This window comes from Danio rerio, chromosome 18 (assembly GCF_052040795.2).
Source record: "Danio rerio strain M-AB ecotype USA chromosome 18, GRCz13ab, whole genome shotgun sequence".
NCBI lineage: Eukaryota > Metazoa > Chordata > Actinopteri > Cypriniformes > Danionidae > Danio > Danio rerio.
In genome coordinates, this window is record NC_141038.1 from 22,603,696 (window position 1) to 22,631,447 (window position 27,752).

Consider the following 27,752-nt stretch of genomic DNA (forward strand, 5'->3'; position numbering starts at 1 on the left):
TATTTCCATTAACTCGACAGCACTGAGGATATACACTGTAATAATTAAATACAATGCAATAAAAATATTCTGTATATTTATTTGCACAGTACATATTCTAGATTATAAAGAGATTATAAAACAAATTTAGAAAAACATTGTCATTGATTACCCTGAAGAAAAATCCAGAAGGAGGACAGAATGAACACCTCAGATCTTTGAAGTAAATCTGATCATTGGTCAATTTTTCTAATGGTAGAAGTCTGGTTGCCTGACTCAGCCACATATTGACTGAAGGTGTCTGAGCCGCTGACCATAATAATAATATACATTTTTTGGCCAAGTATATACATAAATTCTATACACATTCTTTGTCATGATCAAGACAGTTCCTTAAAAATATTCTAAAATCAAGACTTATTTGAGAAGTGAACTTGCATAATAAATATATAAATTCATAAATTCACTTAGCTGATTTTTTTATGAAAAAAAAACTATTTCATTGTGCTTCGGAACTATTCAAATATGTTTAGATATTTGTGCTAGAATAGATGATAACAATACCATGTAAGAAAAGCAATCGCAATTTGCAGAATATACATTATACATAGCTTTTAGAAGAAGAAAAAAACATTTTTTTGTAGATGAACAGATTTCCAAATGAATAAAAATAAATATAAACTGAAAAAAATATGTTTAGTGCTTTTCAAATAGGCCATATTTCCGAAAATATATATATTTTTCATATTAACCACCATTCATCGGCGATTTTTAAAACAAGAATAAACACATTGGATGAATACTGAAATAAAATGAAAACATTTGAACAGTCAAATTCTTTGCGTAACGTTTATGTAACAACTGCAAGCACACATCATTTACAGCAGTGGTCAGATATTTCCTGATGACGTAAGAAACCAGGAAGTAGCAGAGCTTTCGACGAAATCCAAATCATCGACTGAAGATGAGTCGTATTTATGACAACACTGCGTTGTTAAACAAACCTGTGCGCAACGAGAAACTATCCTTCACGTGGGATCCAATAGTTCACCAGAGGTAATACAATAAAAGTGAATACCTTATTTTTACAAGTCGACTTGGGTTTCGTTCAGAGATACTAATATTAAAGTGGAAAGCCATAACACTCTCTAAACACTGTTACTGATGTAGTTCTATGAAACTTAATGAAGTATATGTGGACTACTCCAAACTAAACTGGAAATTTAGCTTATTATGGTTACTATCACTAACAGTGCTTCATGTGGAAAGTATTATTAGTTTTGGACATTGTAAATCTCTCACAGTGTGTTTATGTATCATTTTGAATTTCCAGTGGTCATGGGGTGATTTTAGAGGGGACGGTTGTGGACTTTTCACGCCATGCCATAACAGATGTGAAAAACAGAAAGGTGAAGTGTTTATTACTGAACACAAAACATTTCCTCATTTCAGGGTCTCAGATATTGAGTTCATGAAAATGTACTACAGTATATGTAATATGTACTGCCTTACAAAGTCTGGGTTCAGTAAAATCACATAAATATAAACATATTTCAGATAAAAGCTGTTTTTAAATTGTACTACTTGTAGAAAGTGTGCCATAAGAATATATATATATATATATATATATATATATATATATATATATATATATATATATATATATATATATATATATATATATATAACACACACACACACACACACACACACACAAATTCACATAGAAAGCATATGTTAATATTATATTGAAACTTTTGTTTATATTTTCCAGAAAAACTGACCACAGAGTTAAGGGACCAGAAAAATATCAGTCTGTAAACATGTTTTATACTTTAAATGTGGAAAATAAACATGCGTTATGGGTGTGACTAAAAAAGTGCAAGTTTACAGTTTGCAACATACTTTGTATAAATTCTGTGAATTAAACTGCACAACCCTAAAGAAACCATGCTAATCAAATGGATAAGAGTCGGCTCTCTATAAAAATTATTGGCTTTTATTTTATTTTGTATTTTCACATTTATGAGGAAAAAGTGTTGTTATGGATGTGACATCTCTCCGTTATGGATGTGACAGTTGTGAAATTGCCACTTGTATGACTTTGGTAAATCAAATATAATAGTTTGAAAGCACTATAAAGTACTTGCTTACACAAAAAAACAAAAAACAAATGGTTTCTGCATTTTGGTGAAAACTTTTTTGGTAATTTTTTTTTATGGCAAGCTTGACTTTTGCACGGAATTGCATATCTAGTGTGCCATAAAAATAAATAAACAAAATTATACATATATATATATATATATATATATATATATATATATATATATATATATATATATATATATATATATATATATTAGAATCATGTGACATAAAAGATAATTCAAGTCAAGTCAAGTTGAGCTTTATTGTCATTCCGCTGCATGTGTGGACATACAGAGGAATGAAATGCCGTGTCTCGCAGGACAACGGTGCTAAATAGATTAATCATAAACAAACACAATACTGGAAAAAAGAGCTATTTTAAAAAAACTATGCATAACTAACAAATACTATAAGATACTTAACTATACACATAAGACATCAGTTTTGGCATCACAGAAAAAAATGGTTAAAATTGAAAACATTTTTACTGAAAATGAACATAACATTTCACTATATTACTTGACTGTGGTGACCCCTGATTAATAAAGAGACTAAGGTGAAAAGAAAATAAATTAACAATTAAATAAGTTTTTATTGACTTAAAAGTTTATATTTTCTTTCTAATTAAATATTTTTTGTTTTCAGGAGCGTTATAATGTTTTGTACATCAAACCAAGCCGTGTCCATCGTAGAAAATATGATTCAAAAGGAAACGAAATTGAACCTAATTTCAGTGATACCAAGAAGGTCAACACAGGTTTTCTGATGTCCTCCTACAGTGAGTGACCATAATGTGCATTTATTCCGATCTGAATTTAATTAAGCAAGTTTTATTAATGTTCTACCATCTTTCAGTTGTACAATACAGTAATTAAACATTAAGAAATACTTTATATAAATATAATTAGCTGATTTATGAAAAAATGTTTTTTTCTGTTGCAGAAGTAGAAGCTAAAGGTGAAACAGATTGTCTAGATGAGCGCCAGCTTCGTGAAATTGTGAATAAGGAGCAGCTGGTTAAAGTAACCATAAAACATTGTCCTCGTGAGGCCTTTGCTTTCTGGATCTCAGAGGCGGAGATGGACAAAACAGAGCTTGAGCCCGGCCAAGAAGTCCGCCTTAAAACGAAAGGAGATGGGCCATTCATATGTGAGGAAATAGAATATGAGATGTCCCATTTTTGTGTCCACATCAAACTCAGTTTCCAAAAGTAATTTTAATATAATGTACATATTAATCTTATATAATGCTGGAGTTTAAAATAAGGAGATTAAAATAAAATGTCAAAATATTGGTGAAATAATGTCCCATCATCATTTAGAATTAAAGAGATATTTATGAAAAGTTAAACAATATACTTATGCTGAACGGGTCCCTTCTTCATACATGGATTACTCATTTAGCTGGATTTGGTTATTGACGATTTGACACGATTCAGGATCGTTTAGTTCTTCAAAACTCATCCGAGAGTTGTTGTAATAGCAACATTTATTAATATGGACTTTTTAGACACAAGCGCGCACTATTTTAAGTTACCAGCTTTAGTACAATTTGTGTATAATAATAGACAAGCACAATATTCAACTGTTTTTCTTTAAGGAATAATAATTTATGCAGTCATGCACATGTTTTGATAGCTAATATGTTGCAGACACCTTTACTGATATCAAAATGCTTTTTTGATGCAAAATCATTTTTAAACAGCCAGTTATTCCTTATGCCAATTAAGAAACTTGAATAGCCCTAGGCTTCTATATTAACAACATCTGCTGTAAATGTAAAACTAAATAAATAACTAAGTACTCTTGACACATGAAAGTGTAAGGCCTGCAGCCCCCAACAAAGGTGGAAAGTTATCGCGTATCATATTTAGCAAATCGTTTACTATAAATTTTATGTAATTTTACTCACATTTATACTTGAATATTAATCAGATGATGTCATTATACTGCTGTGCCTTCAGCCAATTGTTTCATTGCTGATCAGGATTTCGTGGATCGATAGATCTCAGATCAGTTTATAAAGACATTTTAATCGGATTCGCAAACTTGTTTGAAGAACCAAATCAGCCAGAGATCAGTTACCAAGAATAAAAAATCCAGGATCTGTTAAATCATCTTAGATCAATTAAGCGAGGTACGAAGAACGGACCCAGTATTAATATTTATATAATATATATAAATTTATATAATATGTAATTATATAATTTATATAATATAAATAAATAATATGTGATAATTCTGAATCTTACTATGTTTTAAATGATAAAAAGTTGTTTGAAAGATAGAAGCATAAAGACTTTAAAAAAATGCCCAAAATAGGACAGTTCACCCAGAACTGAAATCCTGTCAGTATTTACTCATTTTTCACAAACCTGTTTGAGCATTTTTTTCTGTTAAACGCACAAAAAAGGTATTTTGAAAAATACTGAAAAGTGGTATCCATTCACTTCTGTAGTATTTGCTTTTTTTTACATGGAAGTCAAAAGTTACAGGTTTCCAACATTCTTCAAAATATCTTCTTTTGTCTTTAACAGAAAAAAGAAAAGTCATAAAGGTTTGGAACCACTTAAAGTGAAGTAAATTTTGTGTAAATTTTAATATTTCAGAGAACTATCCTTTTAAATAGAGTCTTTTAATATAACATGCAATCATTTTTTGTAATTAAACCGCATTTTCAGTGAATGACACTTTATTGGACATTTTTTGTTTGGTAAAACATAATGGTAACACTTTACAATAAGGTTCATTAGTTAATGCAGTTACTAACATGAACTAATCATGAACAACATGTACAGCATTTATTAATCATAATTGAACATTTACTAATGCATTATTGACATCCAAGTCCATGCTTGTTAACATTAGTTAATGCACCATGAGTTAACATGAACTAAGAATAAACAACTGTATTTTCATTAACTAACGTTAACTAACATGAACAAATACAGTAGTAGATGTATTGTTCATTGTTTGTTCATGTTAGTAAATGCATTAATTAACGTTAACTAATGAACCTTATTGTAAAGTGTGACCAACATAAAAATAACGTATAGTCATTTTTAGTGAACAAAACATGAAACAGGACACATAATAATGAGCGAAAGATCAATTCAAACTTTGTTACACTTTCTTTGATTTATTGCTTGAAAAACTCCTGTTCTCTCTGTTTTCATCTAGTTTCCTTCGCCAAATTGGACAGCGGCACAGTAACAAAATGCAACTTTGCTGGAGATGAAAACGCCGGGGCATCGTGGACAGAGAAAATAATGGCAAACAAATCCAACCAGGAAAATACAGGGAAAAGTGCCGCTCAGGGTGAGGGAGCGGACGATGATGAATGGGTACGTTTTTCTGTTTAACTGAATATGTTTTGATCTGACCGCATAAAGGATTCGTTCGAGACATGGGTTGATCATGAACAGATGTGTAATCTTTCTACCACTTCCTGTTATGAAATCAAACAAATTCAATGATTCAATGGAGGATTTGTTGGAGCTTCATGCAAAGTCTGACATCTGTTTTATGTTGTGTTATCTCCTGTTTTCAGGATGACTGAACAACACCCTTGAGCTTCCAGGACTGCATCACAGTGCCTTTTCTGTGTATTTACACCACACAATCAGTATTCCTATATTAGCATGTGGAAATATTACAAATAAACAGCAAAAGTGCCATTTTATAATAGCAACTTGTATGCATTAAGTATTTTATATATGTACAGCAGGTAAAGTAAGTATTGAACACGTCATGATTTCTTCTGTTAAATATATTTCTGAAGGAGCTGTTGACATGAAATTGACCCAGATTTTGGTAAAAGCCCAAACATACAAATAAACCAAAACAAAAAAGCCTGAAAAAAAATGATGTTTATTGACAATGGAATAAGACAAGGAGAAGTTCCTGAAATGTTTTTAAACATTTTTTTGTAATGAGATTCCTTTTGTACACTAAAAACCCTAATAAGTTGACTGAACTAAATTAACTGAGTAAACTCGTTGCCTCAATCTAATATGAGTAACGGAGTCTCCCAAAACATATTTAAGTTTATTTAACTTGCTTGTTTTGTAGATTATACTTAAATTGTTCAGTTCACAAAACTTAAGTACTAAGTGCAGTCAACAATTAAGATTGGAGTGACCTATATGGAGTCTAAGTGTCTTCTTTCCTGTTTCCATACACCTTCATTTCTTTCCCCACTTTCGATTGGATGTTATAGAAATGTCTTCTCTTTGATTCTGTATTCCAGTCCTCTTACCACAGATTGATAACTGCATTATTAATAATACTTTTTATTTCAGTTTTACATAGTGGGACTTCTTGACAGAGCTCCTTGTATGGCCAATCAAAGAAAAGAGTATCAAAAATTGTGAATAACACTTTTTTTATATTTAATTTAAAAGTATTAATGATGATGATGATGATGATGATGTAATCTTGGGTTTATGTTTTTCAAAGGTCAATAAGTTATCTAACAAATATTAACAAGTTATGGTGCCAAAATACAATGATTTAAGTAATTTTTAGTTAAAACATCTTGAGACAACATTAGGGTTTACAGTGTATGGAGTCACATGTATCTCCCCCCATACTTCAACAAAGTCTTCAAATCAAATCTAATCTTTAGTTCTTTTTTGTATTAGATTTAAGTCAGGTGATTGGCTAGGCCATTCTAGCAGCTTTATTTTATTAGGCCCTTTATTCATCAATGCCAACAGACTTAGGCTGGGACTCGAACCAGCGACCTTCATGCTGTAATGATGTGACAGTAAGCCACCATGTTGCCCTTTCTGCATTATTTTAAAATATTAAAATCAGTCATTTTAAATGCTTTAAGGAAATGTAGATATCACAATATTATATTGCACAGTATAACCATTCATATATTTTTCTTGATTTGGTTAACTGTGCTTTTATCTGAAGTTATTAAAACCCCTGGCTAATTCTGAACGCCACAAAGGTAAATAAAAGCTAAAAGATGTTTTTTTTTTCACAATGATGCCTCCTGTACATCATCTTGTTACCTTTTTGGAAAAGCCTGTGTCATTTCCGGTAAAATAACAACAACAACAACAAGAACAACAACAACAATAATAATAATAATAATAACAATAAACTTGCTGGTTGAATAAATGTAACTTGACTTGAGTCTGTATTTACAGTATATAATTGAAGCTAATTGAAAGAAAAAATCTTCAAGGGGCTAATAATATTGCCCTCTATTTTTTTAATCTATTAAATAAAAAACTGCTTTCAATTCAACCAAACCTAAAGAAATGAGACTTTCTGCAAAAGAAAAAATATGAGAAGAAACAAACAGTCTTCTGCTTGTGTCGAGCACCCCTAATCAAAGATATAGTATATATGCATCAAAAGAAACAGTTGTGTAAAAAATTGCCACTTTATTTAAATAATTACATGTTTAATGTAATAAAAATATTCAGTCTTATGAAAACTCATCACAAACTTTGCTATTCACTTTTTAATATAATTACAGATCACAGTGATCAACAGAATTTAGTTTTTTTTTTTGTTTAATAAAAAGTTAATATTTCAAAAGAACATGCTTTCATAGATGTTAATATTTCATCTGATTCAACTATATACAAATAAAAACATAAAATACAGTGCATTGTGCTTATGTTTTTTTTTTGGTTTGTGTGCTCATGTGATTTCATCACTGTAAACAATACTGAACCAGGAGTATCTATATTAGAAAACTACATCATAAGACAGAAAAATCTAATTGATCCTTAAGGTTTGACTCATTTTTGGCCTTTTTCTTAAGAATACATCATATATTCGTTATGAACTACTTCATGTTCCAAAATGAAAGTGTCATGCAGACATTTTTTGTTCTTCTCTTCCAAAACTTGCGTAATTGTGCTGTTAGTCTCGTTTGGTTCAAAACCACCTCAGAATCACAGGAGGGTGTTGCTTTTGTTGTGGTTTGCCTTAACATCTGTTTGTGATTGTATTGGCTCCGCTTCATATGCTCCAATTTTGCAGACTCACAAAAAAGAATAATTTACAGCTCCGCAATAAACCAGTCCTTAACAACCTGCTTGTTTTCTTTCACCCAAATAATATTGGCCGCTGTCCTTTCAATGACCTGCTCCAAAGCTCGAGCTGCTATCCACTTATCGTCCTGTATCTGCTCCCTCTGAAGCTGCTTCAGCTGCATAGAAACAATTTTGAATCGTCAGTGGGGCAGAAGCACAATTTTGGATTTAGATATCGCCATTTTATCATCTAAAGTAACCAAATAAATAAATAAATGACAATATCACCTCTTCGAGTTCGACTTCTGTGGAGAATCTTTTGGTCACAACATCTAATAGACTACCTAAAGATATGATTCCAGCTCCATACCTACGTCAGAAAAGATGATTGTTAGTTGCAAGTCCATATATTTATGGTTTCCTAGTAACTGAGATAAATATGAAACGTTCAAGACAATTTCAGACTATTGCTCATTTATAGCTGAAAGTAGCCTTTGGACTCCAAACTACAGCTGATCTTTGATACTTTTATGTAACTTGGGTGTTATTGCTTCCTTATTGCTGTGGCAATTCATATTTATATTTCAGAACTTTCAGTTCAGGCCAAAGAGACCAACTAAACATTCTCACGTTTGCTGAAAATATGCACGAGAGAGAATACACTAAAAAAAAAGACTTTTGCTGCTTTTTCAAACTACTCATTTAAAATGAATTGAAACAACACAACTGTTGAAGTCTTTTCGAGGACAACTTAATTGTTTTATGTTCAATCCACTTAAATTTATAAATAATTAAGTTAATTTAATCCATTTGTGTTGGGGCAAATTGTGAAGAAACTGTGGAACACAACATTTTTTACAGTGTAGAAAGTAGTTGAATGTACACTGTAAATATACTGTTAAGTCTACTTGAATGAATTGTGCAAACTCGCTGCCTTAATTCAATTAAGCAATTTTAACTTTATTGTTTTAGGTTTTCTTACTGATATACACTTTAAAAAGCAAAAACTTAAACAAAGTACTTCGACTTGTCACAATTAAATTAATTAAGTTTGACTGACTTAATTTGTGACAGTTTTTAGTTATAAATTAAGTAAGTTTATTTAGGTGTAACAAGTTTTGGTCATTTATTTAAGAGAACAACACTGTAAAAAATGATTAGTTACTTAAAGCTAGTAAATCAGTTGCCTTAAAAGAAACAAGTTGACTTAACAAAAATAAAGTAAGTAAACCCATTGTAACTTGGAACAGTTAAGTTGACTTAATTTTATTATTATGCAAGTTGTATTCACTTTTTTTTTTATATATATAAAAGTAAACTAATCACTTTTTCCAATACACATTTATTATATATTTTTTTCAGGTTTTCTGTATTTAGCAAAATGACAGTAACAAAAATAAACCTGCTCTTCCAGACTCCAGTATGTATTTTAAATTCAATACAGGCTATAATTGTAGATTTTATAGACCTAATGAAGCACCAAATATGTAAAATTGTAATAACTGCAGTAATTATTTGAAAAGAGACATGCTAAAATAGTTTGTCATTGTGAAAAAGGATTAGTTGACCTTAGAAGTAGCTACAATAAGCATAATTAAGTAAGCTTAATGGTTCCAAGTTACAATGGGTTTACTTACATTATTTTTGTAAAGTCAGCTTGTTGCTTTTAAGGCAATTGGTTTATTCACTTTAAGTAACTAATTTCTTTTTACTGTGAAGAATGTAACAGTCCATACAGAACAGTATAAATCATTTCCTTGCCATGTTAATATAATAATAGTAATGATACTTGTATTACAGTACAAATAATAATTTTCCTCCCCATGTTAATATAATGCTATATTACTGAACAATACTTTTACTTGCCATAAATTACTAAAACGTGTTACACCTAAAAGAACTAAAGTTGTTACTGAAAACTGTCATAAATTAAGTTTGTCAAATTAATAAATTTATTTAATTGCAACAAGTAAAGTAATTTGTTAAGTTTTATTTTTTTCAGTGTATAAAAAAATTCCTTATATGAGTGTCATTAACCATTAAAGTTTTGTTAACTTAACTGTATCTGTAATCTTAGTAGAGTTTTACAATGTTTTTTACAGAAACCTCTGATAATGTCAACATAACACAACATTAAAGTCTAAATAATGTTTTTTACATTTATTTTTCAGTTACAAATCATGCTGGGAACTACAAATCTGCATGGTTCGGTGAGCTCATTCAGTTTATGTTCAGTCTAGTAAATTCAAATTTTGAGTTCACATGACTTGTTTGTATTTCAATGAACTTTTCATTTTCATCAACTTTTCAAACTCTTTTCATTTAATTAATTGCTCTGGTTGATTTTACAGTGAATGTGATATCATTTGCCTGCATTATTTACATTGTTTTTAATGGAAGAACTTATTAAAATGAAAAAAAAAAAAAGAAAAAAAAGAAAATTGGAATTGCAATTTAGACATTTACCAGCAATCATGAATTTAAATTTACAATTCACTCTTTGAAAATTGAAATTTGGACTGATATTTTCTAGTTATTAAGACATAATCATATTTTATCCACAGATACTCGAAATTCTGACTTTTTGGCCTCTATTTTGACGGTCCATGCGCAAAGTGCAAAGCGCATGGGGCTAATGCATTTAGGGCGTGTCAGAATCCACTTTTGCTAAAATAGGGACAGAAAAATCCGCTTTCCGCTGTGGAGCATGGTCTAAAAGGGTTGAGCTTATTTTCTTAAACATAGTTATAATTATTAATCATAATCATATAATCTTAGATTTATAATTTTCTTAATCATAAGTTATAGGTGTGTTTTGAGAATAAACCAATCAGAGTCTCATCTCCCATTCCCTTTAAGAGTCAGTTGCGTCGTGCCATATCGCATTTGTTATTTACATGACGTAAAGTAAGTGTGATCTACTTTCACTTTTGCTTTCGTGGATAGGGAAACCTTGTATGCACAGACATCAATTATCCTATAAATAATTAATTTCGTTTGTTAAGCGCAAATATTTGTTTCAAAACTATTTCTAGATTCAGTTCTAATTTCCAGCAAACGAATAAATGAACAATAATAAACAAAGTGTGGTCAAAAAACTGAGTTATATCCTAAAACACATGTTGTGTCCCATATGGTCTAAACCTGCAGGTAGGAAAATCTAAGCATGTTTTTAATAAAACAAATAAAAAATAGGGATATAATAAATAATACTGCTTATAATGATAACATTATTCAAAAGCAAATTGTCATGAATGAACCGAAAAAGCCCCCCCGAGATAAAGAAAGCCATGACGTATGTTTTTTTTTAAATTTTTGTAGGTTAGAAAATAATAATGTTTTGTAATATTTTATTCCTTTATATTTTTATCCTATATTATATCCTTATTATATATCCTTAATACTTTAATTCTTTTTCATATGTAAAGATATTTGCGTATTGCTGTACATCCTGTGTGTATTAAGCAGTGTGTAAGTGAGGCGCACAACTTACGCGGTCTGCGCTAGACAATAGATCCGCTTTGTTCTGGTCTAAAGAACAGTCTATTATAGTTTCTCAAAATAGCAACACACCTCAACATGCCTGATTTTTTAGATCAGAACACCTATGAGCGCACATATGAGCACAAATGCATTTGCTATTTAAACAGCGTGGCACAAAACGTCAAAACGACTCTTGCGCCAAGGTGAAACTAGCAAACAACAAATGCGTTGCGCCTTGCGTCACATTGCGCCGGATGTATGATAGGGCCCTTCGACTTCCTTCTTTACATTTGTAAGTTATAAACTTACAATTGAGTTATAAAGGTACATTAGCATATTTATATGTCATCAATTCTGACTTTATAACTCACAGTTGTGTGTTATAAAGTCAAAAAAGGATGTGTGACAATTGCAAGATTTGTATATTTTGTTCAGCATTGAAAACAAGCTTTCATAATTGTTTTGTGGTAAACTGATCTAAAAGTATTTTTTTTACACCAGTTTACTCAAATGTGTCCTGTTTTCATGCACAAACAGGGTGTCTGCGACTTAAATGTATTAAATTTAAAAGTCTTAAATTTCAAAAGCAAAATTTTAGGTCTTAAAAATTCTCAAATTCATCAAACTATTGGCTTGTAGGTTTTAAATCTTTTTAAACGAGCCTTAATTTTCTTTTGTTTATGGAAAGCTACCCATGTTACCATGCTACCTAAATGTTGTGGGTATTTTATGATTGTTTTTTAAATTCTTTTTCAGTAAGGAAAAAAATGAGTGTGCATTCAACTAGGATCTGCTTGTTTGACACAATATTTAAAATATGTGGCTAAGAAATAAATAATTAGTTTTTTTTGATGAGGCAAGTAAAAAAAATCCTTAGCATTTAGCCCTGTATAAGTATGAAATTTCATTCTTGATGGTCTTAAAAAGACTTAGTGGAAGCTGCAGAACTGAAGAATTTGATTTGAACTTACTCTTGGGTAATATAGGACCAATGACCACGAATAAAATCCCATGCGAGAGGCTGTCCGGCGACATTTTGGGCAATGTAGCTTATGGTGGACACCATATCCATCTTTCTTATCTTTGAAGGCTCAAGAGTGTATTGCAGATATCTGTGGGATTATAAACGGCAATAATATGAATATGAAGTAAACAATGTGGCTGTTGAGGTGATATAAAAGTCTTTATCTCCCCTCCTGACCTGTTTAGTAGCCAGATTTCTTTTGTGCACGACAGTGCGTATCTTAATTTGTCTTTCTCGGCAGCGACCGTGGCTTTTTGGTATTCTTCCCAAACATATTCCCAATCATCCTCATCGCCAGAAGCTACGGCACTGCAATAGACTGCTCTCCTCAAATTCGGATGAATCCTAAGTGTAAAACCACAACATTCCTTAAGCCTTCAAGTCAGTATTGCTTATGTAATGTTATTTATCTTGTAGAACAGTAAACTTGTGTAATCTTAAAGATGGAACTCACGGGTTAGAGCCATTTTTATAATCACTGAATAGATCTTTAGCCATTGTTATGCACTCAGGAAGACCATTGCTGCAGGCCAAGGTAATAGCATTTACCTGGTTACACCTGAGGAAAAGAAAATACACATTATTGATAGATGTTCAGCAAAATATACAGTTAAAGACTAAATTGTTAACTCTCTTGTGAAATGTATTATTTCAAAATGATTTCCTAAATGCTGCTTAGCACATATTTAAATATAATAGTTTAATAACTAAGTTCTAATAACAGTACATATTATTTTACTATTTATTTAGCAAGATACTAGTATTCAGCTTAAAGTGCAATTTAAACTCTTAACTATAGGTTAATTGGGATAACTAGGCAAGATCTGTTTTAGGAAATTCAACAGTGGTTTGTTCTGTAGCCAATCAAGACAAAAAATTTAATAATAATAACTTTGAGTCTCACAAATAAAAGACCATAATAATAATAATATCAACCTTAGCATTTTTTAAAGTATTTTTTATTCCAGCCAAACTAAAAGAAATAGACTTTCTCCAGAAGTAAAAAAAAAAGAAAGAAAGAAAAGGATGTACTGTGTATAAATGTTCTTGCTCTTTTAATCACCAATTGGGATATACAGAGGGGATAATAAGTATTGGACACGTCACCATTTTTCTCAGAAAACATATTTCTAAAGGTGTTGCTGACTTTAAATTTCCCCCTAAATGTCGATAACTTCCAAAGAAATCCATATATGCAAAGAAAACAAATCACAATTCAAAATGAATAATTAACAAATTAAGTTATGCGTTATAAAATGAAATGACGCAGGGAAAATATTGAACACATAAAGAAAGGGAGGTGTAGAAAGGCAGTGAAAGCCCAGACAGCAGCTAAAATCTCCCAGTAGTTCTTCAGCAATACCTCTGCTCTTCGTCATTGTAAATTAATATAAACTGATTCAGTCCAACATCTACATTAGCAGGATGATGAAGTTGACACCAGGGTTGACACCATTTCAACAAGACAATGATCCAAAACACAGCCAAGGAAACTCTCAAATGCTTTCAGAGAAAGAAAATGAAGCTGTAGAATGGCGCAGCCCATCACCTGACTTGTATTCGATATAGAATACAAAATAAAGACCAGATTTACTAGATGAGACCCACTGAACCATCAAGATTTTTACACGCTGTTGAAGTCTGTGAACAAAATCAAACCTGAGAAATTTACGTGACTTTATTCTCCATATGAGAGGCGTCTTTAAGCTGCCATTACCAAAAAAGCCTTTTATATACAGTATACAACACGTTTCAGTAGTTCAGTACTTTCTCGTTGAGTCATTTCATTGTTATTATACTGTAACTAATTTTTCTGATTTTCTTTGTTTTGTTCTATTCTAATGTTTGCATAGTTTGGGTTTTGTGGTTCAATTCCATGTCAACAGCTCCTTTAGCAATATTATTCCCAGGAAATAAAAACAAGACGTGTTCAATACTGATTTCTCCCACTGTATTAAAAAAGAAAGAATTCAAATACTTTTGTCTTTAAATGTATTTACAGCAAAACCAAAAACAATGCTTACTGGTCAGTGTACTTCTCTATTGGAATGGTTCCGTTAATTGTGTACTCCTCATATTCCTCATATAATGGTGTGACCAAGTTTCGTAGGTATTTCTAAACATAGAAATGTAAAGTTAAAGCTTTCATGGTGTTTTTGGTGTGTACATATTAAGTTTAGTCTCCTTTCCTTAGGCTCACCATTATTGGACCGTAGACTTCGGAACGATCAAACATAAGGGTAAAGAAGTCCAGGTTTTTCAGTGCTGATTCCCATGGGATATACTCCAAATCATTTATTAGGTATTTGGTTAGATTTAACGCAATAGTGACGTTGAGACGATGAGCCCTTCAAAGAAATATTAGCGATTAATGTGCAGCAACAAATCAGTTAACAATATATTTCTTTAGTATATTTGCAAAATGAAAAAAAGTACCTTGCAAGATTGAAAGCGTCATCAATGAGTTGCCCTCGGTTAATGAGTGGAATGATCTAAAGATAGATTCAAAACATTCAACATTACTGGCATTGTATTGGAGCTCTAAATAATTTGTTGTAATTTTACTTCATGAACGTTTTATATGCTTTCATCCAAAGTGACTTACAAACGAGGAGGCATTGAGCGATTCATTGTAAAATAAAAAGAAATTCACACAAACTTATAAACACCAATAGATTTTTCTACACAAGATCGATAATGTACATTTCTGCATGAATACAGTAGTCAACAATTGAAGTGGAACAAAAATGTTTTTCGAAACTGAAGCCAAGACAAGAATGTGTGTTGGTGATTAATTTTAGGACAACTTTGATGAAAGGTTTTAATCCATTTCAAATGTTAACCACTGTACATCTACACATTTAAAAACATCCCTACACTCAAAAAACGATTTTAGGCTGCTTATTCAAATGACTTGATAAAATGAACATGACACAATTATGGGGATGTTTTTGGGAAACTTAATTTTTTTATGCTCAACCCACTTAAATTTGTTGTTAACTTCATTTGTGTTTGGAAAACATGACTGAATTGTGTGGAACCCTGCATTTTTACAGTGTGTATTTACTTAAGGGATGTACTGATAAAGGAATTTTGATTGGTAGCGATAACGATAACGTTTCAGATTTGGACGATCAACTCTCAAATCTTTATACTATTTATTCTGATTATATACATCAAGGGCAAACAAATACATTGATTTTATTTTGAAAGCAAAAAACACTGCTGCCTTCTTGTTAACTGTCGCTTTAGATTAACATTAATTCATTTAGCACAGTGGTTGCCAAAGTGGGGTTCGAGGGACAATGGCAGGGGGTTGCTTGGTAATTTCTAAACTCAAATTAATTTGATTAAACTATTAGAGTTATCATATGTTAACCATAACCCACAGAAGATAAAAAATAGTAGTTTTTTATAGTAAAAAACAACAACATGCAAATGAAAAGCCATCAAACTTTCAATATATATATATATATTTTTTTTTTTGCAGGATTGATGTGTCTACGTTAGATTAACAGCAATAGCGTCAACTGCAGCAGATTGATTTTATAACACCAGGTTAAACTTTCATACACCTTTATGGCATCTAAAACTAATTTGTGTGCACAACGTTTATGTATATGTATATACATATGTGTGTATGTATATATATATATATACAATAGCCGGTCTATTGAGGAATTTGGCTGTCCAAAGTCACTGGCATTGTTATTTTAGGAGTAAGAAGCTGAAAAGTTTGGGAACCCCTGATGTAGCAGACACAGTATTGATTGCTGTGTTTTGGTTCAATGGCTGCAGCCTTTGGCAGATGCAGACTTTGTGCTTGGAGCTTTGTATATGCACACACTCCATTTATCTTATTATTTATAAAATTATAAATTTTTTCATTCATTTTAAAGGGCATCTATTATGCAAAAATCACTTTTATAAGGGTTGTAAACAGTTGTGGGGCAACAGTCTGTAAATATAACCAGCTTCTATTGGTAAAATGTATTCATTACATTTTATATGATCACACTTGATGAAAACAGTCTTCAGAAACACTTTGACATTCTCCTATTGTATCATTCATTATAGGGGAAAAGCCCCACCCATTAGTGACAATTTCTCCCTCATTAGCATAGGACGTTAGTCTTGTTTTTGAATCTGCCACTATGCTGACACATAGGCATTTGTAGCCCTGTCCTCTTTCCAAAAAGGGATGCAAGGGCTGCAATCTCATTTGAATTTAAAGCGACCGTCATAAAAATGGCACAATTATTATCAAAGACTAAAAGGGACAGCTTCAAATAAAACATTAAATTATAAAACATTATTTGTGTGGTATTTTGAGCTGAAACTTCTCACACAAAGTATAGGGACATCAGAGAATTATTTTACATATTGTAAAAAGGGGCATAATAGGTCCCTTTAAATGATACTTTTTAACCCAACAGTTAGGTTTGTCCATATTTGACCCATTTGGGTATAACAACCGAATATTTTTTTTTGTTGAACATTTTGATTTTGAACAAAGCCCGAGATCCACCCAACAAAACATGTAAAAATAAATTAAAACAGTAATATTGTAATAATAAGTACAAAATCAGGTTTGAAACATATCTGATACAGTCTCTCTCATATTTAACCAAAATTATACAGTTTTTTACTGGCACCATTTATTTTGGCTGTGGTGTATTCCAGACTAATAATGTCCAGTAGATAGAGCCTTCAGTATAGATCAGTTGGAGCAGATGGATCCAGCCATACAACCCAGTATGTTTTTAGAATTGATGTATATATCATACATTACCACTACTTCATGAAAGTACAAATTTTGTGTAGGACTGCAAGCGTTTAGTGTACCATTTGGGTTTGTACCTTCACAGCATGCAAGCTTCGAATTGGAAGGTGTCTAGCATTTTTATTACAACTTGCTTGAGTAACAACATGCATGGAATAACATGCTTTTTAGAATGTTGCCTCTTTGACTTTCGTTTTAAAGCGTAAGAATAAAAAAGCACCTTAATAAGGTATTTCCAGTCAAACCACATGAACACGATAAGTGAGTCTGCATTTGTGTACTAGCTCAATGTTATGTTGCTGCCCTCGATTGTATAGAATGATTTGAAATGAGACTAATAACAGATATTTAAAAAAAGAAAAGATGCTTACGCGATGATTTTTTTGAAGTTGTGCAGTAAGCCTGTTCCAGTTTTCTTCATCGTAGTTCACACGATAAAAGCCTGTGCAGTTGATGTTGGCAAGAAGCCAGTTATCTTTGCCAATTTTGAAATCTGGAATTGGATCTGTAAGAAAGCAGTTGCTGGGTTACTCATAAAAAACAACGAGAGGCGATTGTTGTTTTGTCAGGTATTTTCTTATATTTTTAAGTGAATCATTAAAGTTTGTTTCTTACCTGGACCTTTATCTGTAAAAAAATTGGGAAACTCTTTCACCCCCGCCTTAAGTGTCATGTATTTGATTGGTATATGCCATAAAGAGCTGTTAGGAGCAAAATAAAGAGTTGAATGAATCATTAAGAATCAGCTTGACTAAAGAAGACTAGTGACATGTGCAACTGCAGCTAAATTCTGTTGTCAATTACGGCTTAACAGTTCAGTAATTTACAGTGGCAAATTCAATTAACCAACAAATTAACTTTTAAAAAAATGCAGGTAACATTTACAAACATTCTAGATATTGTGTGTAGAAGTACTCTGTATTAGAAGATGTGTCTCAGCCTGGAGCAAGAAATCATGTTTTAGGCTTTCTGTGGTCTTTTTTCTTGAAATCGTTTTGTTTGGGCCAATTGTAAAATTACACATAAATTCCACATTATTTAATGAATGTATAATAATCAATATAACTCACTCATGGCCGCCTTCTTTCTTTAGTAAAAATTGTTCCTGAGACGTGTCTCCGGTGTCAGTAATAATGGTGAGTACTGGGTAACCCACTTCCTCGGTCCATGTTTTCATGAACTCATCCACTTTAATATGTGTGTCCTGGTAATTGTAAGAAATACTTGTCATTATCTTCTCATATTATTTTGAAATAGAGTATATGTCCTTAAATTACCATATTCAAGCATTCCCAAAGATCTTTGGGCACAGTGTTCTCAAACTGGAACTTGGAGAGATACATCTAAAACATATAAATGTAGTAATTAGATTGAGAGTCAAGATCATACTTTCAATAATAATTTAAATAAACATAACGCACAGCATGTTTGCTTTTTATTTCAAATTACATCAGTCAAAGAGACTAAAGTATGACGTTAAACTTTGTATAGCCACAAAATATATAATTAAAATAAGTTGAAACTTGTTAAAAAAGAGTTAAAGTAACTTAAAAAACATTTGTTGTCATGACTGTTATATCATTTTTACAGTGTAGATATAACCAACCAAGTTACTGGCACTGTGGGAATCATTTATAAAAATGAAATCCATAAATAAGTAAGTCTTGCTGACTTAATTTTTTAGTTGAACCCAGTTGAATTTACTTTTCTAGTCATGTCAATTTACACACTGTAAAAAAAGTTGACAACTCAAAATCGTAAGGCAACTTGTTGCAGAGCTTTTTGAGGCCCTGTTTACACTAATATGTTTTAGTTTTAGAACAGCATTTTTGAATGAAAACAATCCACGTCCACACAAGCGTTTCACCTATCGTTTCTGACAGGGCCGGAGTGGGACTCATTTTCAGCTCTGGAGTTTAAAGCCAGACTGGCCCACCTCAGTTCACGACTGTCTATATTAAAATAAGATCATTTCCAGTTGAGTTTCTAATGGCACTATCACGTCTTTTTCAAGAAAGGCAGTCAGCGGGTGCTTTGAGCAAACCTCCCCATGTGAGAGCAGCGCAGGTCGGACAGTTTATCAAGGATCTGCTGGATTTCATGCCACTATAGTTGTTAAACTTGATATTTATTTCACCTTGTTTCTATGTGATAATCTTTTGAATCTATCACTTGTTTTCAGGTAACGTGTTTGGGCTGAGCGCAAAGATAAGTTAATATATGAACCACGTACACTGATTCTGCACATTTGACTGATTGCTTGCCTTTATTTAATGTGATGTAGAAACTTATCGTATGTTATACATTTATAATGGCCATTATTGATTAGTAAAACTGGTATAAATAATGTTTAGTGTCTGTAACAATTTTAGTCTCTGTTAAGGTAATATCAAAATGAAAATAGGCAGTTCCTTATATCATTTTATTCATAGTTTATTGTTAAGATAGTGAAACAATGTAGCCAGTGCGATGCGAATGACATTATAAAGTACACTGTTTTTGAGAGGAGTCTGGATGCAGACCTGATGCAGTGCAATCTGAGCTGCATCCAATGCTTTTTAATGCGCTCATCTAACCCCACCCCTAACCCTACCCCTCACAGCGATGTCACTCACTCCATTTAGTGCATTGTGTCTGACATTGCATTTCCTTAAGTTTAAACTTGCGAAGTTTGAACTTAAGGAAAGGGTGCAAGACTAAACTTTGTTCACTTAAAGAGCCCCTATTGTGGGTTTTTGAAAATGAGCTTCCATGTAGTGTGTAACACAGATCTAAGTGAAGTGAAATATCCAGCTAAGGCTTAAATCTGAAAGTGGACAGTTTTTAAAACTATTGATTCATCTAAAAAAAAGAGTCGACTCATAGTGGTTAGAATGAATCATCTTCATAACAAGTCTTTAGCCGTTTCGCGTGACTACGAAACATAGTTGTTATGGGCGCAAACCCGGGAAAATTTAAACCTGCACATAACCACAAAGACAAACAGATCCTAAAGTCATAAGTCAAGAAGACGCTGTGCTTACCTGGATATTATTGGAAGTGTGAGGGGAAATAATTGATTCAGCAGTCTACACGCTTACTGTGGGTGATTCATTCGTTTGTTAAAGAAAGGATCAGAAAAGACTGGTGTATGTGACTTGTGAGAATGGGCAGACATTACACCAGGGGTGCATGCAAAATAAGGCCAGTTTTTTAGGCACAAAGGCAGCCTGCTACACGCTGGTGAGCACTACAACCCCCTAGCTGGGGATATGATCTTTGGGCAAAGTAAAGTACAGGTAAGCCCTGAGAACATATAACACTTCACGCAAGAGGTGCCACAGCAATAATTGCAAATAGAAATGATCTAAGTTACAGCTGAGAAAGGAGAAAATCTCGGTCACGGAAATCACGCTCAGTAAATGATGTGCACGCTATCCGTTTCATTTTCACTGCTAAGTGCCGTTCAAACTTCCTGTACGGTGCGCAGGGTTATGACGGTCACGGGGTTATCGCGCGGGCCTGTCTGCCGGGGGCTTGACAAACCGCGTTGGGCATTTGTCTCGCGATGGGCATTTGTCTACCGCTGAATGCTGTCTACCAATCGCAACAGGCTGTCATCGGTCCAATCAGCGCAGATTAGCTTCGCGCTAAGGAGGGGTTTGGGAGTCGCTGGGATAATTGGGTAAAAATAAATGCATATTAAAAGACCATGAAAGTGTTTGTTGACCTTGCATGCATATCAGCATGTTGTTGGAGACCCATATAACCGTAATAGGACCCTTTTTCATGTATAATATGGGCTCTTTAATACTGATGAAAAAGCCCCAATCAGATAGGTGAATGTCTGCAGCCATGCCTCCATTTCCCTCCATCCCAACTGACACGGAGCAGCAGTGTTTTCAAATGAAAACACCCTCTTCAGCTTTTCAAAATGCTCCGTTTTTGGGGTTCGAAAACTTCGGGGTAGTGTGGACGGAAGACATAACTGTAGCAAAACTTACGCATTTTAAAACTAAAAAGTATTAGTGTAAACAGCCTGAGTAAACTCAAAAATGCCCTAAAGCTGGTTGCCTTAAAATTTTAAGTTGATTCAACTTTTTTACAGTGCATCAGTCAAACTGACTAAAAATGTATTAAGTTCAATATTGTATAACTTAAAAAAGAAAGCCTGATTACCTTATTAAGTTAAAACAACATAAAAATATGTTGTCTCGACTTTTTTGTCATAAATGTTTTTTTGTGTACAATATGTGTATTCTGATTTTTTTAAATCATTAAACTCAAAAAGGACTTCTGCTGCTTGTTCAAACGACTTATTTAAAATGAGCTGAAACAACACTTCCACAATTTGTAAAAACTATTAGGTTAACTCAATTTCTTCATGTTGTCCCAGCACAAATTGATTGTGTGGAACCCAGGATTTTTACAGTATACATGTAATCTACCAAACACAGACTACCAATGGTTTATTCATTCATTCATTCATTCATTCATTTTCTTTTCGCCACAGCGGAATGAACCGCCAACTTATCCAGCACATGTTTTACGCATCACTGGGAAACATCTATACACTCTCATTCCCATACATACACTACGGACAATTTAGCCTACCCAATTCACCTTTAGCGCATATCTTTGGTCTTGGGGGAAACCGGAGCACCTGGAGGAAACCAATTCGCTAACTGACCCAGTTGAGGCTCGAACCAGCGAACGTGCTAAACACTGCGCCACTGTGCGGCCCCCAATGAATCATTAAGATGTAAATATAGTATATGTATCCCGTTGTATTTTTTTCAAACATAATTTAATTGTCATTCTGTCATTTACGTAATGCATCATGGGAATAAATATTTTTTTTAATTCTTACCTTAACTCCTTTCATAAATTCATTCTCCCCCATGCGTGTGGCCAGCATTCTCAACACAGCAGCACCCTGGAGAACATATAAAAAGGGTTTTAACAACATTTTCGACACTCTCCTCTAGAATGGTATTGAGACGCCATGCCAACCTTGCTGTAGGTGATGTCATCAAAAAGCTCGCTGATCTGAGAGGAAGTCTGAACATCATATGCGTTCATGCTGAGAGGATGGGAAGTGTTCAAGGAGTCCATTTGAAAGGCGGTCTGGATTTCTCTGAGAACGATTAGATCTTTCTGAAAGCACAGACGAATGATTCCATTAGGGGAGGCTGTGTTATGATTGAACTCCTGAAATTAATTCTGTCAACAAATGACAATGATGAAATGATATTGTGGGTGTTTTATTGAAATCATTATGGTAACATACTAAATCCCAGCCAACAGCTTCCACCCCTTTGTATGACATGTATGTGGCGAATCCCTCTTTCAGCCACAGGTCATTCCACCAGCTCATGGTCACCAGGTTTCCAAACCACTGAAAATAAGCACATGGAGCAACTGTAAAGATTATTTATTACAAGTTGTATGATATGAGGAGTCCTCAACCCTAGCTTATGATCTAAGATGTTGTAAGTCCTACACCGGAGAAAACACAATGCAGATTACAAATAAAAGAATGCAACATAGAATAACAGATTAAAGGATAGAAAGTAAAAAGTGCAATAAGTGTAACATATATAAGACTAATTGAATATCCGTGGCTCATGGTGAACCTTTGAAGTCTCATAAAGCAACTCAATTTCTGTTTACATTTTCCTTTCACACATGATATTCTAACAGTCTCACGGCAGTTTGTAACTTTTTGATTCAGTGGTTAATTCATATAAATTTGCAATGTCATTCGTACATTTCACTATGATTTGCCCATCACCCGATGATTGGGGTGTTTGTGGACATGGCAATACAATTTTGCTACGGATGAATTTGTACGAATGTAAACTTTGTGAGACTGAAATTGATCACCTAAATTGTACTTTAGTCAGTGATGATGATTTATACAGTGCCATATGAAAGATATGATTCTGTTTACCTGATGTGCCAATTCATGGGCGATCAGTGTAGTTACTTGTTCTTCATCAAAGGTGGAGGCTGTTTCTTTATCATACAGCAGTCCTGACTCCTGATATGAAATGAAACCCCAGTTTTCCATTGCTCTGACACCGAAGTCTGGCAAGGCAATCTGATCTGTAAGAAAACACGTTCTGCTTGTGAGCCTTGTGTCTTTCATATAATTGCTTTTAGCTATGCTCTTGTTTCTGAAACTGTTTTGTTTGTTTATTTTGGCCGACAATCTCCCGTTTCTTCCACTTAATCAAATCAGAATTGTAAGCAACCACAGCAAGATTTTTTTTTTGATTCCCAGAATGTCCACAACTGATTAAACAATAAGGTTTCATGTATTTAAATAGAAAGTCCTCTATGTTGTAATGCTGGATTCCACATAATTATGGAGGCTTGAGAAAGCCAACATACTGTTATACTACATAAACCTATTATTCTTCCATCTTCTTCATCTTCTGAGACTAGTATCTATATGCATCTCCTCGTAGACCGTTCATACTACAACCACCAAATTTCCCCTACTGCTCCTTCAACACACATTTAACGAACTACAAGAAACTTTGCAAGTACATGTCAACTTACACTAACCCTAACCCCAACCTAACAATCTACTCATTATCTAATGAGAATTAGCTGGCATGTAGATGCAAACCAACTTAAATTCAACAAATGGACCATCAAAATAAAGTGTGACCCAAAAGTTTTATGCCCAATTAGGCAGTGACTCTGGAGGCATAGATAGATTTATGCTTCGTTTGAAATTCAATCAGAAAAAGGTATCTCCCAAGACAGGAAGTGAGGTAGAATTTTGATTCAGACGTGCATTGGTGGCTTCCTCCACTCAAAAATGACATTTGCTGTTTGTTCTGCCAATTTAAATTGAGCTGAAATGACACCAATTACACCAATATTTTCCTTGATTGTTCAGTTTCTCAGTGCTTTATCCACCTTGTGTGAATTTTATTCTCCCTCAATTGTTCTTTTTTTAATGGACTTGCCTATTTTTGACATTGGGTATCGAAGTCCAAATATATTCTCATAGTGGCTTAGAATGGTTTCAGTTGTTTCCAGTGCGTAGTCAGCATGGCCAGCATCAATAGCCTCTGATCGACCATGTACCTTAGAAACACATAATAACGATTAGATGTGAAATGATTAAAATTGTAATAAATAAGCAGGCACTCAACCTACATGTATTTTTGTCCGGGTTCCTTTAGATACGTATGAGAATGTATGTGTATCATATATAATGAAGCCCAGGAGATAAGATGACATTTTTTTGGTGGGCTTGAATGTGGTTCTAATCCAGTCCGTTCCGTTAATTTGTATTGTACGTGGATCTGATGATAAAGCAAAAAAGCAAAAGTTATCCACTGGACATAAAAACATTGATTTCATTTGTTCATTTGTAAGTGATTTGCAAATAGGCAAAGTCTTAATTTGAACATGCTTCCTGTTTTGAGATTTATATCCGTGTTAGATACATGAGGAGTAAATATACAGTTGAAGTCAGAATTATTAGCTCCCATTTAAATTATTTTTCTATTTTTAAATATTTCCCAAATTATGTTTAACAGAGCAAGGAAATTTTCACAGTATGTCTGATAATATTATTTCCTCTAAAGAAAATCTTATTAGTTTTATTTCGTCTAGAATAAAAGCAGTGTCAAAATTATCAGCCCCTTTAAGCTATATTTTTTCTGATAGTCTAAAGAACAAATCATCGTTATACAATAACTTGTCTAATTACCCTAACCTGCCTAGTTAACCTATTTAACCTAGCTAACCCTTTAATGCCACTTTAAACTGAATAGAAGTGTCTTGAAAATATATAATGTACTCTCATCATGGCAAATATAAAATAATAGTTATTAGAAATGAATTATTAAAGCTATAATGTTTAGACATGTGTTGAAACAAATCTCTCCGTTAAACAGAAAATGGGGGGAAAAAAATAAACAGGGGGGCTAATAACTCTGATTTCAATTGTATGTCTAATAAATATTTTATCAGTATCAGATTTTGCTTTGGTCGAGTTTGACAGTTTGCTTATAGCAAAAATACTAACCTCCATCTTCATTGGACCGGGCTCTAATCTCTGGTCTGTGAATAATGGTGATGGTAAATACAGCCTTCATCGCCGGCTCATCAAAACATGGGAACACTGTCCTGGCATCCGTGGGTTGCAACAGGCTGGTAGCGAGGAATCTGGTTGTGGAGACGTATGTGATACGGTAAATTTACATAAACAACTGAATTTATAATTGAATCTGAACCTGTAATCTGAATCTGATTGTAAAAACAATAAATGTTCACATTGGTGATAAGAGAGTAAATTAGATCAAAATCTCAGGGGCAAACATTTTATTGGTACTAAATATGTATGTTTATGCATTCACCCCTCAACCTGGTTGTTAAAATGTGTAAAAACATCATTTTGTATTAAAAAATTTTTATCGCTTGAATACTACTGTTGAGAACCACTCTTTAAAATCAACATGACATGCCAGCCTGATCTCACAAGGAAACGTAAATATTTTACATTTTGTCAGTTTAGTGGCTAATTCGTACAAATTCGTACGAGTTCAGTCATACAAAAATGTACGATTTTAAAAAGGAGGTGTGGCACCTAACCCCACCCCTAATCCCAACCGTCATTGGGTGATGAGCAAATCGTACTAAATTTTGCAAATTAGATCGTACGAAATCATAAGAAATAACCACTAAAGAAAAAAGTTAAAAACTGCTGTGAGATTGCATTGGACATGCACATTACATTAACATAAGGACTTTTGGGGTGTTTTTAACTGAACAGTAAATATATTTGAACACAAAAATATATAAACAGTGAAAATCTATATCCATTTCATTTAACTAATTAAAGTTTTCATTCCACTACAACCTATTTAAATGTTTTGCTATTTTTTAGTTTTAAGAATCTATTAGCCTATAATGTATGGTAAATCTTTACCTCTCTTCGTCCTCGTCATCAGTTCCCTTCCCTGTGTACCGGCTCGCATAAAACCCAGTCAAGTCCTCAAGAAGCTCCCCTTCAAATTCAGTAAAAATATCATAGGTCCCATTTTCTTTCATCGCAACCTCAAGATGGATGTCAAGGAAATTAGTTTCGTTCTTGAAAATTTGATATCCCTTCAATGGCAATTTCTCATTGGTATCCGATTTTCTCACTTCCACCGCCGTCACATTAATATTGTGAACATGAAGAAAGACCCTGCTGGAGGTTTTCGTACAGTTCACCCTTACAGTTGAGTTCCCGGTGAAGAGGTAAGATTGTTCGGTATAGTTGTTGGTTATCGCCGCGTAAAGGTACGGTTGTAGGAAAACGTTGTAGCTTTCAGGAATCAAGCTGTCTGGAAGTCTAAGAGACTCTGGAAGATCTGTTGGGAGAGGCGTAGGTAATATTGGCCTTGGTGGAGGCGTTGGCTTGTTGTTGCCTACCTGAATTTGGAAAAAAACAGCCATCACCACTAAACAACCAACAGAACAAACTGTGATCACCCCAATGCCAATAGCCAAGGCTTTGGACATGCCAGTTGATTTGGCCATTTCTGATCCTTCCCGAGAAGCTCCCCTCAAGTATGAAGTGAGCTACTGGAGCACTTGCTGGCAGGTTTTAGACTCTGTACCATCTCGCAGATCTTGACAATATATGCATTACTGAAGGCGTCAAGCACATCTACCACACCTCTAGTGCGCATTTCAAGATTATACATTAACCAGCATGGGGGAGCCGGAAACAAACAAATATGATGGTAATACACACTGTGCACTATGTCCCAACGCTCTTTGCTCCACATCTGGAATCTGTTGTGCTGTCAGAAAAAAATACAGACAAGAATAATAATGAAAAGATATATATACATAAAATAAAATAGAATTTTAATTTTGAAGGTGCATACAGTATGTGTAGTCACCAGAAGTGAGAGAGTAATGGAGAGCAGATCTTCTTGAGCTCCTCTTATGTTCTTCAGACCAGTGATGATGAGACATTCAGCTGTTTGGGACTTTGGCAAAGGTGACAGCAACTGCCCAGAAACATTTCCAGAGTAAATCAGTGAAGTAAAAAAATACTCATTGACTGTTTTCTGATAGTAAAATCGGCCTGCCCCTCAGTGAAATGTGCAGCATGTGTTTAAGAGTTAGAGGAGGGAACTGCTTATTTCTGCTTTTTTTAAGCTGCCCCCATCATTCCCTTCTTTAAGATTTTGGCTTAATGTATTCCAATGAATAAATGTATTCCAAAATATAGAACAAAGGGTAGAGACACCTTTAATGAGCCATGTTTAATTAATTCATTCATTAAACACATAAGTCCATTAATCAAAAAATAATAATAATAATAATTCCTT

At 33.4% G+C, this 27,752-nt stretch overlaps 2 protein-coding genes across 8 annotated transcripts; one reads left to right on the top strand and one right to left on the bottom strand.

Annotated features, from left to right (window-relative positions):
- The first annotated feature begins 911 nt into the window (after positions 1 to 911).
- On the top strand, positions 912 to 16,003 carry arpin (actin related protein 2/3 complex inhibitor). 4 transcript variants are annotated; one of them, XR_015514309.1, is made up of 8 exons: positions 918 to 1,035; positions 1,313 to 1,388; positions 2,773 to 2,905; positions 3,070 to 3,276; positions 5,307 to 5,470; positions 5,677 to 5,751; positions 10,300 to 10,338; positions 14,830 to 16,003. XR_015514309.1 is itself a non-coding variant. In NM_001017780.1 (6 exon segments), coding segments are annotated over 6 exon segments (681 nt in total). In that variant the 5' UTR covers positions 912 to 943; the 3' UTR covers positions 5,686 to 5,960.
- On the bottom strand, positions 7,509 to 27,596 carry anpeplb (alanyl aminopeptidase, membrane like b). Of its 4 annotated transcripts, none has more exons than XM_087292119.1 (21): positions 27,303 to 27,596; positions 26,354 to 27,215; positions 25,451 to 25,590; positions 24,574 to 24,722; positions 24,381 to 24,501; positions 23,351 to 23,505; positions 22,688 to 22,795; positions 22,411 to 22,554; positions 22,268 to 22,333; positions 18,696 to 18,761; positions 18,489 to 18,622; positions 18,034 to 18,119; positions 17,790 to 17,923; positions 15,072 to 15,127; positions 14,836 to 14,983; positions 14,660 to 14,751; positions 13,090 to 13,194; positions 12,813 to 12,980; positions 12,583 to 12,723; positions 8,417 to 8,498; positions 7,509 to 8,304 (listed from the first exon to the last, which is right to left on the bottom strand). In XM_087292119.1, the coding sequence occupies exons 2-21, from the start codon at positions 26,947 to 26,949 to the stop codon at positions 8,155 to 8,157; spliced, it is 2,841 nt and encodes a 946-aa protein (XP_087148245.1). In that variant the 5' UTR covers positions 26,950 to 27,215; positions 27,303 to 27,596; the 3' UTR covers positions 7,509 to 8,154.
- Positions 27,597 to 27,752: the final 156 nt, after the last annotated feature.

What these genes read in the sequence shown, in the direction of transcription:
- anpeplb (XM_087292119.1), bottom strand. Translation starts at nt 26,949, where the DNA reads ATGGCCAAATCAACTGGCATGTCCAAAGCCTTGGCTATTGGCATTGGG. An exon ending in AAGCTGTTGGCTGGGATTTA is followed by an intron (nt 22,555 to 22,687) that starts GTATGTTACCAT and finishes CTGTGCTTTCAG; the next exon opens with AAAGATCTAATCGTTCTCAG. An exon ending in CAGAAGTCGAACTCGAAGAG is followed by an intron (nt 8,305 to 8,416) that starts GTGATATTGTCA and finishes GTTTCTATGCAG; the next exon opens with CTGAAGCAGCTTCAGAGGGA.